This window comes from Polypterus senegalus, chromosome 1, assembly GCF_016835505.1.
Source record: "Polypterus senegalus isolate Bchr_013 chromosome 1, ASM1683550v1, whole genome shotgun sequence".
Classification (NCBI taxonomy): domain Eukaryota; kingdom Metazoa; phylum Chordata; class Cladistia; order Polypteriformes; family Polypteridae; genus Polypterus; species Polypterus senegalus.
The window spans coordinates 198,080,524-198,099,705 of NC_053154.1; the positions used below are offsets into that span (position 1 = coordinate 198,080,524).

General features: G+C 34.3%; 1 protein-coding gene across 4 annotated transcripts in view; it reads right to left on the reverse strand.

Annotated features, from left to right (window-relative positions):
- Positions 1-19,182, reverse strand: part of farp2 (FERM, RhoGEF and pleckstrin domain protein 2) — a 219,354-nt gene that overhangs the window by 95,194 nt on the left and 104,978 nt on the right. For all 4 annotated transcript variants that reach the window (XM_039766563.1, XM_039766557.1, XM_039766571.1 and 1 more), the window contains exons 13-14: positions 14,105-14,285; positions 33-214 (exon numbers count right to left, since the gene is read on the reverse strand). In XM_039766563.1, coding sequence (XP_039622497.1) covers positions 33-214; positions 14,105-14,285 — 363 coding nt within the window. The remainder of the gene's footprint in view (positions 1-32; positions 215-14,104; positions 14,286-19,182) is intronic.

The following is a 19,182-nucleotide window of genomic DNA, read 5'->3' on the forward strand; positions in this document are numbered from 1 at the left end:
CTGGGGACTGGGATGTGGAGAATAGAGTATACCTTCCTCCTGCCCTCCTCATCCTCCTCCAGCTTGGCACTGCCCACCTCACTCAGAATGGGACTTTGAAGGGGTGAGGGTGCCTGACCTGGCAGGCTCAGTGTTGACATCTGGATAGAAGGTGACAAGCTCAGTGGGCTCTTCGGGGTGAAGGGTGATAGCTGGGGGCTGTCCATCGAAAACCCTGCCAGGAGAAACAAGAGATTTGATTGAACACCCACTGGAAATCTACCAGAAATGGACTTCAGGGAGGGAAAAAAAAAATAGCACGAACACACAAATATAAAAATTCAACAAAGATTTTGTAGTAAAGATAATATTGGCATGCACGTTTCGGGCTTCTAGCAGAATCACAAAAATTGCTCAACTGGAATTCCCGGGGGGAGGAGGGGAGAATAATCTGAGCCCATCAAAAAAAAGACCAATCGCAGTTTTTGCTTTCATGAATGCCACAAGCAGAAACTCTCATTAATAATAACATTTGACCATATATACTGTAATCGCATCATGTAGGCAAAAAGCTAGGCTCGATATGGAGGGAAAAACATTTTTTGTTTGAGAAGATAAAAGACTAAATACTTTTTGTGTTAATAAATCAGCTGCTGGTCAGCTTCAGCACTGCAGCTCTCCTGTTCTGGACTGCTTCCCTAAATAAATCTAGACCTTCATCAATCTGCTAAAAATGAAAGTGACACATACCCAGTTTCTTTGCTCCATAAAAGACAATTATGTCAAAAACATACATTTCACTTGGCCAGTATGCAAGGACTGTGGATACCCATGTAGTTCTTGGATTCATGTCATAGTAAATTCCACTACACTGAGATATTTATCTTAAAATTAAAGATATCCCTGCCAAAATATGGTAATCATTTGGCTCACATCTGTTTCAAATGGACTCAGTGAGTGAGTAAAACTTCAAGAATTTGTTTAACATACTGTGATCTTCTATTTTTGTACTCATTCAAAACACTGTTAGCCCTCTTGACTCTTGTTTTGCTACAGATACTTCAACTATATGTAAAACACCACATAATATATTTTAGAAACTGAGAGTAAATAGAGTTTTAACTGTAACCTTATGTGACAAAGATGCACTGAGGGAATACTTAGTTGTTTTCACCCTTTTTGACATAATAAAACATTAAACACAGTGGCATTCCCATTATGTGCTATATAAAATATACAGTATTTTAAACCCAAGGAACTTAAACAAAATCTATTTCAGATGGAAGTGTGAAATAACAATACAAATACACCTTTCAACACTACAGTGTTACCTGAATGAGATAAAGCTGCATATATATGATACAAAAGTTAAAGGTACGAATTTGGAAGAAAAACTATTTACTTCATAAGAACTTCCTGGTTCTAACAGACTGTTACATCAGTCATGATGTAATAGCAAAAATGACTAAATTATAATTTACCAAGTAAAAATGCCATTGGGAAAATAAGGCAGATTAGGAACTAATGTATAATATCCTAGAAATTAATAGACCCTTAAATCTAATTTTTAATATACTGTAATCTATATTTCAACCTTACTGGTATCAGATGGTACAAAACAATTTTCATTTCTTATTAGCTTCCAAGTTCCCGAGAACTTGTTTATTAATAAATATCACTACTATATAACCCTTTTAAACAAAAGGTAAACCGTATTATGCACAACACAATAACTCACAAATCCCTACTTAAGTGCAGACAAATTTGCACTATCAAAAAACCTATAGAAGGTGTCTGTCTACAACATTAGGGATTCTCAACAACTGAACAAAGTATTTTTATCATCTGGATTTGCATCATCATGCTACATAATCGACACTCTTTAACAAACCCTAAAGTGTAAACTAAGCTGGATTCTTTTTGAATGGGGAACTTTAAAGCTATTGCAGGGATTCTGGACAACTACAAGGTGTGATTAGATTCATCATTGACCCAAACAAACTGTTTCATACAGCCTTATTTAAAAACCGAACAGTGGTATTAACTAACAGCACATATTAAAACAATAATGCAATTGTTTAAGGAGGACAAAGAAATAAATAATCAAAGATTAAAAAGCTTGATTTGTGAACAGTTCATGTGAAAGGGTGATTGGCTACACTGCAAATCGTATAATACTCTCCTGAAATACAAAAGTAGCACCGTTATACAATGCATTTACAAAACAATTATGCCTTTTACAAGGTGTGACTGTAGCAATCTACTATATTATCAATATACTAAAGACTAATGGCCAGAAGAAACTGCACAGAGGTTGTGCACAAGAGACATTACCAATCAATATGTTAATGACCTGCCGAATGCCTTTGACATTATCTTGATCCAGGGTGTTGCATTGTATCTAGAAGTACTGTCAACAACAGTGTTTTAAATAAATAAATAAATAAATAAATAATGCTGAAAAGTCATTTAGCCAAAGTCAGTACAGTTTTACAAACATTTAACTTTTAGACTGTAGTAACAACTAAGAATTATATCAAAGTAATGTGCCACTACACAAATAAAGACAATTATACAGGTACAACAAACACAAAATATCCCAGTGAGACAGGCAGGCGACAGCCTTGCCTGGATGCTAACTGTTGCTGTGGGGAGTCAAAGACAAGTCAGAATATGTGTTCATGACAATGCACAAAACACTGCGGCTAGATGGGCCCACCCTTGACACTCATACACTGCATGTTGGAGTCAGACAGATTTAATATGCAGCTTCACTACGGTGAGAAGCTGTCTGAGAATACCCAAAATATCTGTTATTTGAGTGGGTATTCTCAAATGGTAGCCTGACAGTTAATAAACCACATGAAATGCATGCCACTGACTCCAGAACATGTTCAAATGCTTCTATTCTTAAAAAAATGCATAAAATACCTTTAAAGTGATATGAGCTAACATTATAATAAATTATTACACACAATACATTAAATCCTTTTCTAGGAAATTTATTCTTGCATTATTTTTAGTGTTATGATGCAGTATGTATCTTTTAATGTTCAACAGGGGTTGATTATAAATTATAAAACAAGATGAATGTTTGCATGTCATTATTACTGACATATGTTTGTGGTACTTTGATAACAAGTCCACATATAAAAATCATACTTAAATATTAGGAATGGCATTAAGGAAGATTATATACAGAAGGAATGAACCACCAAGTACAGTATATGCTAAACATTGATAGAAGTCTTAAAAATTAGACAAAAAATCTAACTTAATCAATGAGAATTTAAAATACATACTCAAGTAGAATGTCATTTTCCTACAAAAATAAATGCTATTCTACCTAATGTGAAGATGCCCCAAATCAATGTTATTATATATTATATTTATATTAATACAAATATAATATATAATAATAAACACACACACATTTATTTAATTTTTTTTTATTTATAACAGCATAAAATTTTGAAACCCATTTATTTCAGTTTAGAGTCATAGTGCAATCAGAGACCATCCCAGAAACATCAGTCAGGAATTCTGGATAGAACAATAGTCCATTTTTAAGCTCACTCTTGCACACACTCCCATACTCAGAGTTAATTTAGAATAACCAATTATTTTAAAGTTATCTTGGGATGTGAAAATTCATCTGGAATACCAGATGAAAAACACATGCAAACATGGGAAGAAAATTAACTCTATGGAGACAGTGCCTGTGATAGGGATGAAACCACTTCATACGAAACAAAAACAAAAACAATAAAAAAAACCCACTAATACTTAAGTAATGTTTTATAAAAGCACAACCACTGAACACCTCTTTTTAATTTTTATTTTATCTAATCCCCTTCCACATATATAAAGTGGATTAAAAAAGTACTCTTTTGACATTTTGCTATGTTGCAGCCTTGTGCTAAAATCATTGAAACTCATTTTTTCCCTTGTTAAGCAATACATAATATCCCAGATCGACATAGCGAAAACAGGCTTTTACAGATTTTAGCAAATGTATCCATCCAGCCATCAATTAATTTTCATAACCCACTTATGTAGGAAACTGTGGCCTATCCCATTGGACATTAAGCAGGAGCAAATCCTAGAAAGGGCATCAGTCCATGATAGGGCAAACACACGAAATATCATATTGACACAAGACCCTTTCCTATGACACTTGAAATCTGACTCAAATGTATCCCATTCTATTGATCATTATTGTGATGCTCCTATGCTTTGTTCAGAGTCTACCTGTGGATGATTCAATTGATTGCATATGATTAGGAAAGGCACACACCAATCTACATAAGGTCCTACAGCTAAAAATGTGTTTCAGAGGAAAAATTACACCATTAGATTGAGGAATTGCCTGCAGAACATAGACAGGATTGTGTCAAGGCAGATATATGGGGAAGGCTACAAAAAAAAAAACTTAAAACACTGAAGGTTCCCAAGAGCACAGTTACCTTCATAATTATTAAATGGAAGAAATTTGGAACAACCATGACAATTTCTGGAGCTGGCAATCATTGGAGAAGGGATATGGTAACAAAGGTGACCAAGAACCTGATTATCATTCTGGATGAGCTCCTGAGAACTTATGAGGTGAAGGACAACCATCATTGCAACACTACACTAATTAAGGCTTTATAAGATAGTAGGCAGACAGAAACCTCTCTCCTAAGTAAAAGACACATGAAAGCCCACCTGGAGTTTGCAAAAAGGCACCTACAAACACTTAGACTGTGAGCAACAAGATTCTTTGGTCTGATGAAATCAAAATTAGAGAGACATGTCTTGAGGAAACCATGTACCACTCATCATCTGTGCAATACCATTCCATTAGTGAATCATCATGGTGGAACCATCCTCCTATGGGATTGTTTTTCAGGGGAAGGAACCTGAAAAACAGTCAGGGTTGAGGAAAAACTGAATGGAACAAAGTGCAGAGACATCCTTAATGAAAACCTACGCCAGAGCACCCTGGACCTCGGACAGGGCCAAAAGTTCACCTTCCAATAGGACAAAGATCCTAACCACAAAGCAAAGACAATACAGGAATGGCTTAGGGACAACTCTGGGAATGCCCCCGAGTTGCCAGGCCACAGCCCGGACTTGAACCAAATCAACAATCTCTCGAGAGACCTATAAACAGCTGTCCACTGATGACCTCCAGTCAACCTAACAGAGCTTGATAGAATCTGCAAAGAATGAAAAAGAAAATTCCCAAATCCATGTGTGTAAAGCTTGTCACATCATACCCAAGAAGACTCTTGACTGTAATCATACTTGTGTCAATAGGAGATTTCAGTTTTTTTTTATTTTTAAATAAAGTGGCAAGAATGATAAAATCCTGGTTTCATATCATTCTGGGCTATTAAGTGTTGCTTGATGTGGGGAAAAAATGAATATAAATGATGTTAGCGCAAGATTACAATAGTAAAATATAACAAAGTGGAAGGGGCCTGAATACTTTCTAAATGCACTGAATTTGTTTTATACAATGACTTTTTAAAATTATTTTTGTTTCCAAAAAGCAATCCAGGTAACTAAATATAAACACAAGGCACTTCCTAATTAATATTTAAAAAAGAAACAGCAGCAACTTAGGTGATTAAGTGCTAAAACTTACGAGTATCTTCATTAGGGCAGTCATTTAAATAGTTCATCTGAAGATGAAATCTTCTGTGCTTCTTAATGGGAATGAATGTTCAATTTGATGTAATGAAAGTTGTAGTGATCCTTGTTTTGGTATTGCTTGGTTGAAGTCCATCAGCAACAATATGTCTTTCCAAATAGCTGTTATTTTTACCCACAGGTTTGTCTCACAAATGACTGTCAAATATACTTTCAATAGTAGATGTACATCTAGCAAATAAAATCTAAAAATAGCTACATGCATAGAACTTAAAAAAACAATGCAAGAAAGCTGAAACTCAAATCCTGCATATGAAAGGATACAAATTCAACCAGAGAAAGCAAATAATACTCCTCTGACATAAAACTCAGAAAAGTAACTGCCAATCATCTTATCTTATAAGACACTGAATTTATGAGAAACAAGCAGGGTGAAAGAAAAAAATAATGAAATAAAATTCTAGGGAATGTATAATACACTTCTGGTATTTATGTGTGATTAAAGGCTCACATAAATGCATGAAAATACATGATAAAATTATGTATGATATATACAGTTATATATCATACACAGACTTAAAATAAGATAAAATTGCTCTTTAAAAAGCATCAGTGAAACAAAATGAGACACACTAAATAAATGGCAACTTGGGTTTTCAATAGAATATTTAGTCTACATTATAAGGAACGGACATTTTTCATTTCATATCAAATATTGCCCTATATTTGCAGGAGTCTAAATATTCTCAATAGTTGCATGGCTGCAAGAATAATTCTCTAAAATGTATTCAAACTATTCACCCAAACTATAGCATTCTCACTTAAGTCTGTGACACAAAATGCATGCCAACAAAATTAATTTACCCACTAATTTACATAATGTCTATGAGAAATTTGTGAACATTACGGATCAGTGAAATATTAAAAGTACTTATGAAATCATCTGAAATTGTTACCAATTTTTTAATTTTATCAATGATAAAATTTCAGTTTTGCTGAAAGCAGATTTATAACTCTATATCATTTCACACAGCAACTGGGCTGCATATAATATGCAAATTCAAAAAGGTAAGCATCTTTAAACTTTGTCACTGAAAGCCTAGAAAGAAGGTTACAAATGCATTGCTTAGGACAATATTAATTTCAACAGAGCAGAAAGATAACTTTAAATTAATTTTAAAAAGCACAGTAGTACTAGCACTTGTATCGAATATGTTACTGTTTGTGTTTTAAAGATCCATGTGAAGTGTATTATTAAATAGTGACATGTTTCTTATTTTCCTACATGTGGTCATATTCAAGACGGAACAACAACTGTTTAGCTACTATATCTACCAGTAATGCCACAGCCTCAAGAAATTTGTTATAAAGGTTATAACTTGTTTGGAGACTAGAATAAGCATTTAAGTATTTTTAAAATATAGTATTTCCATTTTGCTAAAGGAAAGCTCACCTGTGGGAAGAAAACCACCAATGAAAAAATGCAAACATTTGTAATAATCAAAATACCTTTATGTACCTAAAGTGCAAAGTAACTCCAGTTTTCCAGTATGCTGGGGATGAGGGAAGAAACCAAATACCACACAAATTAAAATATAACATACTCACACTTGTTAATACACATTATAATCTATTAATGGAATCAAAAATATTATCAATACCATAGTTTTATTGACAGTGAGCAAAAACATGAACTGCTTTTAAATTCACTTAAATGATTTAAATTCACAATTTTTCTTAATAGTCAGATATCTCAAAAAGGAAGCTAAATAAAAGACCTGTTTCTGAAGTCACAAAATAGGGTTATTTTATTTTAATAAATGTAAATTACACACAAAAGTACAATTTTCTTAACATTGGTCAGTACCTTACAATTTAGATTATAATGTAATCAAACACATCACATTTACCACATATTACCCAGTTAAGAGATATTAAAGATATTAAGGTTAAAAACATTTCTACAGATCTAAGGGAAAGCTGTCTGGCAACTTTCTCTTTAAAATGCACTCTTTTTCTTTATTGGAATGGTGTCAGAAAGCAAAAGATCAAAACTACATATTAGAATAGGTATGCTTAGAAAGGGGTACAGTCAAAACAAAATCTCTGTTTTCAGTATGCCTTTTGGTTCACAAGATTAAAATCTATTTGTAAAATCCTGAGATGTGTGATGAAGTTATTTTTATAAACAATTAAAAACGTTTTTGTTGGACCAGCAGGCCAAATTGTTGCTTACTGTACACAGCACCTCCTTTCCTATTACAGCATGCCTTGACTCAATAATGTAGCTTTGATCCTGACATTTGGGAGGCACTTTAAACAAAAGGAAAAGTATAATTTATGACTTTTCAAGTTAAGAAGCTGTTTTTAGTGGATCAAGGTTCCCCAGATACTGGGTAATTAATAGGGTGCCGGCCAAACGTATGAAACATTTGTTGAATTAAACATTTAACTTAGTAAAAGATAATCTGACAAAAGACAGTTAATCACCATGATGCCAACCCACTATCCATTCAACAACTGTTGTATAGTTCATCACATCACAGCTGCTTATTCCTGTACCTCTGATTCTTCCAAAAAGGACAAAATTGTGAAAGCTAGTTACCTAGCTGGACCAGATTCATGACTCACAGATGCACTTTTAAATAAAACAGAATGCCTGACTCGTGCAAAATTAAAGATGAGTAACTTGTTTTAAAACGCACATTTTTGTACAACTAAAACATAATGGAGCAGCCTTAAAATAATTTTCCACAATGTGCTTTTATTTTTTTTTTTATGTTCCTCTCAAGTGTTTGGACCTTTTTTGCACAGGGGATAAATCTTTGTTTTCATCTTGTTTTGTCCACCTTCACCTTTAAATCTCGCTATAGGTTTTGTGTATCAGTTTTGGCATGAAAAGAAGTTTGAAAAGTGACCAGGAAATCTATGTGATCTTTGTGAAGTCTGCAAGTTATTTTTTTTTTTTGTTTTACTTTACAGTGTTTAATCATAGTAATCTACAAAAAAACAGGTTATGTTCAAAACAATTACCTTTAAATGTCTGTGGAAGGTAGAAAAAAAACGCTGCTTCAAAAATGTGACCAAACACTTTATGCCTTTGGGAAATAGCAGCATTTTGCTTAACTACATAACACAATTTTAGTCGCCTTTTTTTGTAATATTCAGGACACAAGATAAAAAAAAAACGAATGAACTGTCAAAAAAACAATAACCAAGTAAGAAGCAAACCTGTTTCTTTCTGAACTGCCCTGATGTGTACAAACCTTTGTAGAAATTGCATCCACAATCAAAACTATCTACAGTACCCTATCTACAGTGTGCAAATCCTACCCAATGAATGATTTACAGAGGCTTAAGGAAAGTGACCAGAAGTATAAAAGATTACCAAAATATCTGAGATACCCTCTCCTGACAGAATATTTTCTAGAAAATTTAAATAGTACACGGAAAAGAGAATTTCTTGTACAGTTAAAGAATATAAACAGGACATAGGGCCTAAAAAGCTACACAAATAGAATTAACAGAGAGGCTATCATCACTCCACATCTAAATGTCTCAACACACATTAATTTGAGATTATCAGAATACAACTCATTAAAAGGTTACAATAGTTAAAAGTAAAGAAGATGAAATGCTTTAGAAGTACATTTATTAACCAACAAACTTAGATATGACAGTCGGATATAATGCTTTAGTTTAAGGGAATAGGCGTGATACTTTGATGAAATTATTTTTATACTTTACAACACAAGTCATTAGACTTAGTTAATGCATTATATAAAGAGAGAGTTATTTAACTTAGTGGAAATCATTACAGTGTAATAAACAGGAAGATGAGATTGACCTTAGGACAAGATCTGAACCATGAACAGAAATCATTCACTAGTTTAAGAAAACTTTCAAAGGAATAAAACGGTGTCTCTCACATACGCTTGAGTAGGTGCTACAAAAGCTTTTTTTTTTTTTTTAAATTACTTAATTATATAGAGTGCAACTGGGAAATCTAAAAGCTCTGAAAATAAAACACTAATTATTAATATTGCATATTAGGGATGAAATCAAATAATTGATAAATCAAATAAACACATATACGTTTAAGACATTCAACTTCATTTAGTGTATTGTGAAGGGAAATGCCTTTGCACTAACTGCCAGGCAGTAAGCATCTTATAAAAGGTGGAAATTATGCACTCACTACAGACCATGCCCTTTCTAACCATAAAATATTGGCAGAGGAACAACCCCACCAATCAACTAAACATTAACTTTACAGGAAGGATCAATGGTCATTACATTGATTTACTGCCTGTGATCAGCATCAGTCATTTTCTAAAAACTAGTGTTAAAATAATATTTGCCAAGATATTCCATTTCTAATCTACTTCTATGATCCTGCATTCTCATTTAAAATTTTAAAATAAAATTAAACTGAGAAAATGAAAAATGAGAAACTGTTTTAATTTTTTTATCATTTGTAAGAACCTTAATGTTTGCCTAGCAGGTTTCTTTATTTCGTATTAAAGTAAAAAATACAATGCTGACAATAAGAACAGAAAGAAGATGTACATTATTACACCTCCAAAAAAAGCAGCATTTACGATCATTAAAGAAAGTGGAGGAATTTCTGAATAACTAGCTTGCTGCTCCTCCAGTAAATAGGAACTGACATTTTATGGGAGCCAAAAAAGCAGCACACACATTATAATCTAATTACACTTATGCTGTAAATTCATACAAAATTATTATACATCAATGTTGTGTACATATACATATATACATAAAAAGGAAAATTCATAAGTCAAAAGTTCCCCCCAAAAAAGTCCACAATATACAGACATTTTGCTATGAAGAAAATTAAGCATCAGTAACCTCCAAAAATGACATTCACAACCATGAGGCATGCAATCACATTAGAGTAACATGGGAAGTGATGAAGATTCAAGCATCTTTTAAGCCTACTGAAAACCTAATATGAATCTTCCAAAGGAAATCTGATCTTATTGAGAAGCCACAATAATAAAGCTTCAAAATCACAAATAATCTAAGCAATATCATACATAAAATCAAAACTCAACAGAAAGCCTAGCAAAAAAGTCAAATTACAGTTAAATGATACCTTATAAGTGAATTAAAATGCCACAAATACGTAATTGCATAATTTAATGTGTGTGTCATATACAGCATAAACTTGATTACAACGATCCCTCAACAGAATTTTCAGTTATGCTACTCTTTCTGTGCCTTTGCCATTATGATTTTCTAAGCTGTATAAAAAATCACCATCAATCTTTCTCCATATATTCCTGACGTTTTCTGCAAGGAGAAGATATTTTGTAATTTTATCCTTGTGCATTCACTGGGTAAGAGAAATGTCACTTTCTATTGTAGATTTATGTGCAAGACAAGATTTTCAATTTACAACCAGCATTGGTGTTTACAATATGCAATTAATAAAAAGTCAAGAGTATACATCTTTTTGCCTCATTGTGCAATGTACAGAAATTCATTTCCACTACATTAGGAATAAAGTCAATTTAAAAAAAAAAACAGCAACTTGTGCATAACCACCAGCTTGTGTTACTGATATTCATTAGAACATTTTTACTGTTTTTTAATACTGACCCTTTCTTGGCAGTTATGTATAAGTTAAACATTAGCTGCTAAAGCTCTGCTAACTCTGTTTAGTAAAAGATTTGGCAATGAACTTGGCATAAAACATAATACAGGACAGAAACAATTAGTGCTTATGATGCAAGACAGTAACTTTTATCTGAAAGTTAAATTAAGTTCACATGCTGTACACACCTCAGGAATACTGGAGATAAACAACAGGATTAAAGGACCCTTTTATTACACTAAATCAGTCAGCAATTCTGAGATACGGATAGTTTAAAATTATGTCTCAAAACTACTTTTTGTGCCTTATAACTTTCTACACAGAGGTAATGACGGATAACTTGTTCCCTTTCTGATACCTTGGTTAATAAAGAAAAAGAGACCAACTATCAATAAATGTTACATAGGCAGGAAAAACTGACAAGAAACAGTCAGTACTGGTTATATACATTCACCTGACATATGAAGAAAACAGGAGGGAGCAAATTCTGTATTCATAAATGAAGGGAATTTACAGAGTTAACATTATTTCATTCTTATCACATGTAGTTAAGGGCATGCTTTTGGAAAAAAAGCTTTTGATTTAATGTTCAATCTGTATAAAAACACTTGAACAATGAAAATTAATGGATCTGTGAACATAGTGAAACTACAGATACTCTATCTGGCTGATCTAGTACTTAGAAAGGTGTGCAAGTGAAATTTCCCACTACAAAGCCTGAATTTCCATATCATTTAAGTGTAGCATAAACCTAAATTAATACTGCCAGCATTTGGCAACTTATAATAATGGCATAAAGAGGGGAAAAAAAGACCAAAAGAAAAAGCAGGGAATATTTAAACCACATAACCACTTTTTCCTTATTTCTTGGGCTTTGTATTCATTTAAGGTATACAAAGTACTCCAACAATGAATGTCTATTCAACAAAAACTGTGTTTAGTTATCATCTAACTAGTGTGAAGAAACCAGCTTTATATTACTGAATTTACCATTATTAAAAAAAATCAAAACAAATACAGATATACTATATATATATATTCCAGAATAATATTGTGATTAACACTAGGGACATGTAGCACAAAACACAATACCCAGTACAATTTTATTAATTAATTCTGCTGCATGTAAAATGATGCAATCTGAAGAACCTGGTGCACATCAATGGTAAATTCCTATTATAAAACAAGCAACATAAGTTGAGGTAAGTATAAAAAAAATCATAAACAAAATAGAAATGTTTTAATATATCTAAAACATATAATTCACCAGAGCTTTACAAAAACTGCAAAGGTTTGTGACAAAATATGAAGAATGGAGAGACTATAGCTTTTGATTACAAATGTCCCTGTCCCTTTAGCCTTCTACTGGAATTATACACATCAAATAAATCATACCTGTGGAATTTCATGCATGAATTTTATAGTGAGCACCATCACAAGGCACATTACATGATATGTAGAAATGCCTCTATTCTATCTTACTGTAGACATATTATGGTACACATTAATATATAAGAATCATAATCACAGTGAAATTTTCTACACAAATTAAATCTGGCACTACAATTAAATTTTAAGGTAAGCTGTCAACAATGCCTGTAAAAATATAGCAGAGCTAAAAGTGCTTTTTTTTTCTTCCTTCTGATTCAGTCCAAAAGTACACAAGCCCTTCAAATATGGGGCAGGCATGTGATAAACTGGACTTTAAGGGGAATCATACAAGTTTAAATGTAGTCATTCAGATTAATGACACAAGTGGCATATTTGCATTAAAAAATCTGTCCATGGACAAGCTCTATATGTTGATATGAGTGTGTCCCTCATTGTCCCTCTGCCCAAGTGTCTTGAGGCTGTGGCATTCCAGGACAAAATCATCACTAGGTATGCTCACCAATGGATTGGTGTAGAAAAGGTTATGTTCAGGAGAAAGTACGATATCAGATCCCCACTCCGAATCAGAATCACTACCACTGCTTGAGCTGGAACCCTCAGTAGCAGTTGGGGGACAGCTCAACTGCTCCAACTGTTCCACAATGTCACTAAACTGAAAGGCTGAGCTTGATTCTGAGCGCACTGAGTATGTGGGAAAGTTCACCATAGAACTAGCCTCTGACTGGTTGCTAGATCCAGGCAACTTAAGTGAAGCAGAATCAGAAGTACCATTAAGAGGAAGATTTACAGAAACAGAGTCTCCTATCCCACTGAGTGGAATATTATCTAGTGAGCTACACTGCGAACGGTTATTAATCAAAGAACTAGTTTCTGACTGGCTAGTGCAAACTCTCTTACCTGTCATTGAGAAAAGATCACAAGTAGCATTGCCATTCAAATCACAACCTTCCTCAAATGAAAATTTACAGTTGTTGGTGTAATACTTTTCAAACTTATGAACCTTAGAATTATAGAAATGTTTGTCCTGGATAGCACCCATTTTTGTATTATCATCCTGATTTAGGCAACTTTGCTCAAAGCCCTTATGCTGTTCTGGTAAAGAGGATTGATGGTTTGGATCACGATCATATCTGTAATCAAATGCCTCTGACCCACCACCGAAAAAGGATATTTCAGCAGGGTCATCATCAATAAACTCTTCTGTCACCTGAAGCTGTGTATTTGTGAGTGTGAAGACAGGCACCTGTCTGGCTAGTAGCTTGCCTGCATCAAATTCTTCACTTGTGAGGAAAAATCCTCCAGCAGAACTTTCTTGTACCTCTTCCTTCTGTTCATTATCATAATTGACATTTTGGGGGACTCTGGGTTGAACCTGTATTAGGCTACCCCTTGTTCCCATGACAGGGTTCACAATACTACTTCCTATGTACACAGAAGTGGGGCTGCAGTCTCCTGCTGCCAAGTAAGAAGTGGCACCTTGGAAAGAATGGATGGGTGGGGAAGTGTCCTTCTTGGGATCTTCCTGCGAAGGGGCAGATGACTGGATATGTTCCCGATGAGGGTGAGGGTATGTGCTTGTAGCGTGCAGGGAATGGTAGGAGATGGTTGCAGAAGATGGAGAACCAGGAACCCTTAGGCATTCGCTGAATGACATACTCTAGAAAAGGAAATGGGAAAGAACAGTTTAATGAATTAATTTCAATGGAAATCTCATTGTATAAATGTTACAAATATAATTCAGTATTAAAAAAAACCAACACACTAAGAGTGTAATAAAATTACATTTAATTTCTACTTGACAATCTTCAGTTAGCAGGTTGTTTTGTTTTTCACGTGTGCAATTCAATATGAAAAAACAGAGGCTGCATTCTGTGATGAGAGTTTAACTTTCGCCATATTTCCAAATGAATAAACTATACAGCAGTTTTCATAAAAACTCAATTTTAGATTTTAAATAGAAAAACACATTTCGATATTTCTTGAAGATGTTTTGAACATTTTTGGAATAATGAGAGTCTCTGTGGATGGGATTAAAAAATGCACAGTATATGCTGCACCTCATGTTGTAAATATGAAGAAAGTCACATGCTGACCAAATAAGATTTTTTTTGTTAAGTAGATATAAACAAAAGAGTCAAGTGATTTTCATTGGTATTGGATCTCACCAGGAATTCTAGATCATTCTTCTGTGAGTTGAATGAACCTATAAAATATTGCTTAATCATCATCATCTTCAAATCTCCTTTTTGTGGAAATACAGTAGAGCAATATTTGATGTCAGTAATATTAGCTTTTTTCATATATTGCAACATGTGACACCTTATTGATGAGTCAATTTAAATGTAGCATATTTATCTTACAATTTCCTGATTTTCAGTCGAAGACAAATTAATTGTTGTTAATTTCAACTATTTATTCTTACTCCTACTACAATATATACTAAAGTATATACGGCAGGGTGCCCACACTTTTTCGGCTTGCAAGCTACTTTTAAAATGACCAGGTCGAAATGCTCTACCTACATTAAAAATTATATATATATATATATATATATATATATATATATATATATATATATATATATATATATTTTGTGGCAGGAGGGCGCTAGTGCTCCCTTGAACCCTCAGGTACCACACTGGACACTGGATAAAAGTCCAATACTCTTTATTAATTATCACTAACGTGCACAAAGAACCCTCCACACTACTCATATATTCAATTAACAACACTATTTTCTCTCCTCCTCGAACAGACACTTCGCCCCTCTACCTCTCAGCTCAGCTCAGTGTCTGGACTGGCCCATAGTCCTTTTATACACCCTCACCCGGAGGTGTTCCTGCCCAATCAGACCACAGTTCCTTATTTCTTCCGGGTCAGGGTAAACAGTCCTTTTCTTCAACCCGGGAGCACGTTGTTCCTTCCTGTCACGTGACCGTGATGTACTCCCAGGTTATAGGTCACACAGGAGCCCAAAAGCCCCCCTACAGCGACTCCCGGTGGCCCCCAAGGTATCCAGCAGGGCTGTGTATAAATACTACATAGTCCATGAGGCCCTGCTGGAACTTAAATACATATATATACACACATACATACATATACATATATATACATATACACACACACACATACTGAGTATACTTTATATATAAACTATATGTTGTTGTATCTTGCATAACTGAATAACCTTTATGGAGCAATAACAATTCAATACATTTATGGTCACTACAGTATTTGGATATAATAATCATCATGTTGGAAAAGGCGGACTCGCATAAATAAGTAGAGCCGAATAATGCAGTCAAGGAGCTTTTGAGTGAAAAATGACGGCTGTCCGATTAACTGCGATTTTAGTTCCCTCACATTTCTCAGATCGCTTTTCGGAAGGAAGTCGGTTTCTGAGTAATTATGATCAGTTCAAAAGTGCCTTACCACATTTACCATCTTTGAAACAGCAATGATAGATTGACAGATCAGACAAACACAACTCGATTGTGATATTGTGAGAAAAAAAATTCCTCCTTTTTATTTCTCTTCTGTGCCTTTAAAAGCTGACAAATTCAAAAGATGTCCGGCACTGAAATGATGTGAAGTAACACAGAAACCAGCATTAGTCTATTAGGTTGAATGTGTGTGAAAAAATTGTCTTAATTCTTGGTGTGCAAGAACGACACATTGAGGATAGTTATAGTATGTGTACACACTCATATCAGGTGTAAGGCAAAAATCGGAGCAGAGTCACTTTTAGCGGCATTTATAAACAGAAAAAATCCCTTTTTTATTGAATGTGATAATATTAAATCGGGGTCAAATGTATTTAAAAAAATATTTTACTGTTGTTTAAAGAACCACACTTGTAACAGAAGGATCTTTCAAAATAAATGCATTCAATCCAACCACAATTTTAGGAATACGTGATTTCAAGTGCCAAGAGAATATGTGCTGGAACACTGAATTTCAACTGGAAGACTATATTTGATTGACAATTTCATAAATAAATGGTAATAATGATGCAGGATGTAAACTATTTTGATAACTCAAACATAACTGTACAATTCACTTACACAAGTTTGCTAGGTTTTAATTACAGTACAACCAGAGAAACAGGATATTACACAACGTTTTGGTATGGCATATTCTTATTTGAACCTTGAATGCATATTAATGTATATTATATTTGGAATATTTGAAACTGAACTGAAAATTTCAGAGGACTCCAATTAGCATTATTTATCTTGATAGTACCAACTGCCATCTTGTATACCCACATTACTTTCAGGTACAGGGTATTGTTTTTTCTGTGGTTTAGCATGATTATTCCTTCAAACCAGAGGAGCCATGCAGTGTAGGTTCCATAACTCCTAAACTCCAGAGTACAGGGAGACTGGTCCTTGAAGGCATCATCCACTAGCAAATTTCAATTATTTCATATGCATAAACTAATCTAATCAAATAAAACACTTAGAAGCACATACAATACTTAATCCTAGATGTCTTTTCACACCTGATGAACACAGTGGGACTATGGGGAATATGATGCAGGAAAAAAAAAAAACTTAGTGAAAATGGTTTTTTTTTAATCAAGTTGCACTCATTTTTCTGTTAAATTTTTATTCTTGCTCAAAACTATTTTTTTTTGGGTGGTGCCAAAGGTTAGAATACATAATATCACCATCAGTATCACTTTATATAAGCTAGTGTAATATAAATCTTTACCCTTTACAAAAACGGAACAGTTTCAGGTACTAAATATTCCAATGACTTTTCAGTATTATTAATTAAATTACACCATTTATATACATGAAAACACAATTTAGGTAGAACACAAAGCTAAACAAAGCAAATTTTAATGCAATCTATATATACAACCTTTGATAAAATAATTCCATTAATATTACAGTTGACAACTGGGTAAAGAGAAAAAGAAAAACACTAGTCCACAGTATTTCTGGAGAAAATAACCCTCTGGTTTTATGGTCCATGGTTGGTTTTATGCAGACAAACTTAAAATCAAGGTCAGATAAATATCACAGTCTTGGTAACCAAGGATAAATCAGGTTTCTCTTCCTCTTTTCAATACACTCATGTAGGTGCTGGAGCAACAAACTGCTGTTCTTAACAGTGTTATCTTGTAGAGTGTAGGCAGCTTAAGCTTTGATTGTTCAGACATGCTGTGTGTTTTGGGGATTGCTGGAGGAGATAGCAGAAAAAACGATCAAGATCTTATCAAAGCTTGGAGCTTTACATAGCTTTCATCTGTCCGAGTATCTCTTTATCCTCCTCAGACTTTTACAATACCTGCTGCTATCCTTTCTTTACTATCTCCTGCCCCTGCATCATCACTGAACTCTGAAACATAGGCAGTGTTTTGTTCTTTCTCACCATTCACAGCAGAGAGTGTTTCGGTTGCTTAATACAGTACTTGCATCATACATTCACAAAATGATTTTCCCTTCCTTAAAAGGTTACACACACTCTAAATTCTAAAGCATAAAGCTACTTATGACTGCTATGTTGAGGTAATAAGTTACAACTACTGTTCCTCGGCAGCTAAGTTATTGAGTCAACCAATGTTAACAGACTAGTCTTGTGAAGCACCGAACATCAATGTCAGCTAGGCACAGCATGCAATAACATTAGAAACTCTGTGTTTTAGGCAGTATGGTAGACTGTAGGGACAATCACATTTGATACAGTAGTTGTTGCTAGATACTTTGCTGTCATATATATATATATATATATATATATATATATATATATATATATATATATATATACATACATATATATATATATATATATATATATATATATATATACTGCTCAAAAGAATTAAAGGAACACTTTTAATCAGAGTATAGCATAAAGTCAATGAAACTTATGGGATATTAATCTGGTCAGTTAAGTAGCAGAGGGGGTTGTTAATCAGTTTCAGCTGCTGTGGTGTTAATGAAATTAACAACAGATGCACTAGAGGGGCAACAATGAGATGACCCCAAAACAGGAATGGTTTAACAGGTGGAGGCCACTGACATTTTTCCCTCCTCATCTTTTCTGACTGTTTCTTCACTAGTTTTGCATTTGGCTACAGTCAGTGTCACTACTGGTAGCATGAGGCGATACCTGGACCCTACAGAGGTTGCACAGGTAGTCCAACTTCTCCAGGATGGCACATCAATACGTGTCATTGCCAGAAGGTTTGCTGCGTCTCCCTGCACAGTCTCAAGGGCATGGAGGAGATTCTAGGAGACAAGCAGTTACTCCAGGAGAGCTGGAGAGGGCCATAGAAGGTCCATAACCCATCAGCAGGACCAGTATCTGCTCCTTTGGGCAAGGAGGAACAGGATGAGCACTGCCAGAGCCCTACAAAATGACCTCCAGCAGGCCACTGGTGTGAATGTCTCTGACCAAACAACCAGAAAGACTTCATGAGGGTGACCCAAGGGCCCCATGTCCTCTAATGAGCCCTGAGCTCACTGCCCAGCAGCATGCAGCTCGATTGGCATTCGCCATAGAATACCAGAATTGGCAGATGCACCTGTGCTTTTTACAGA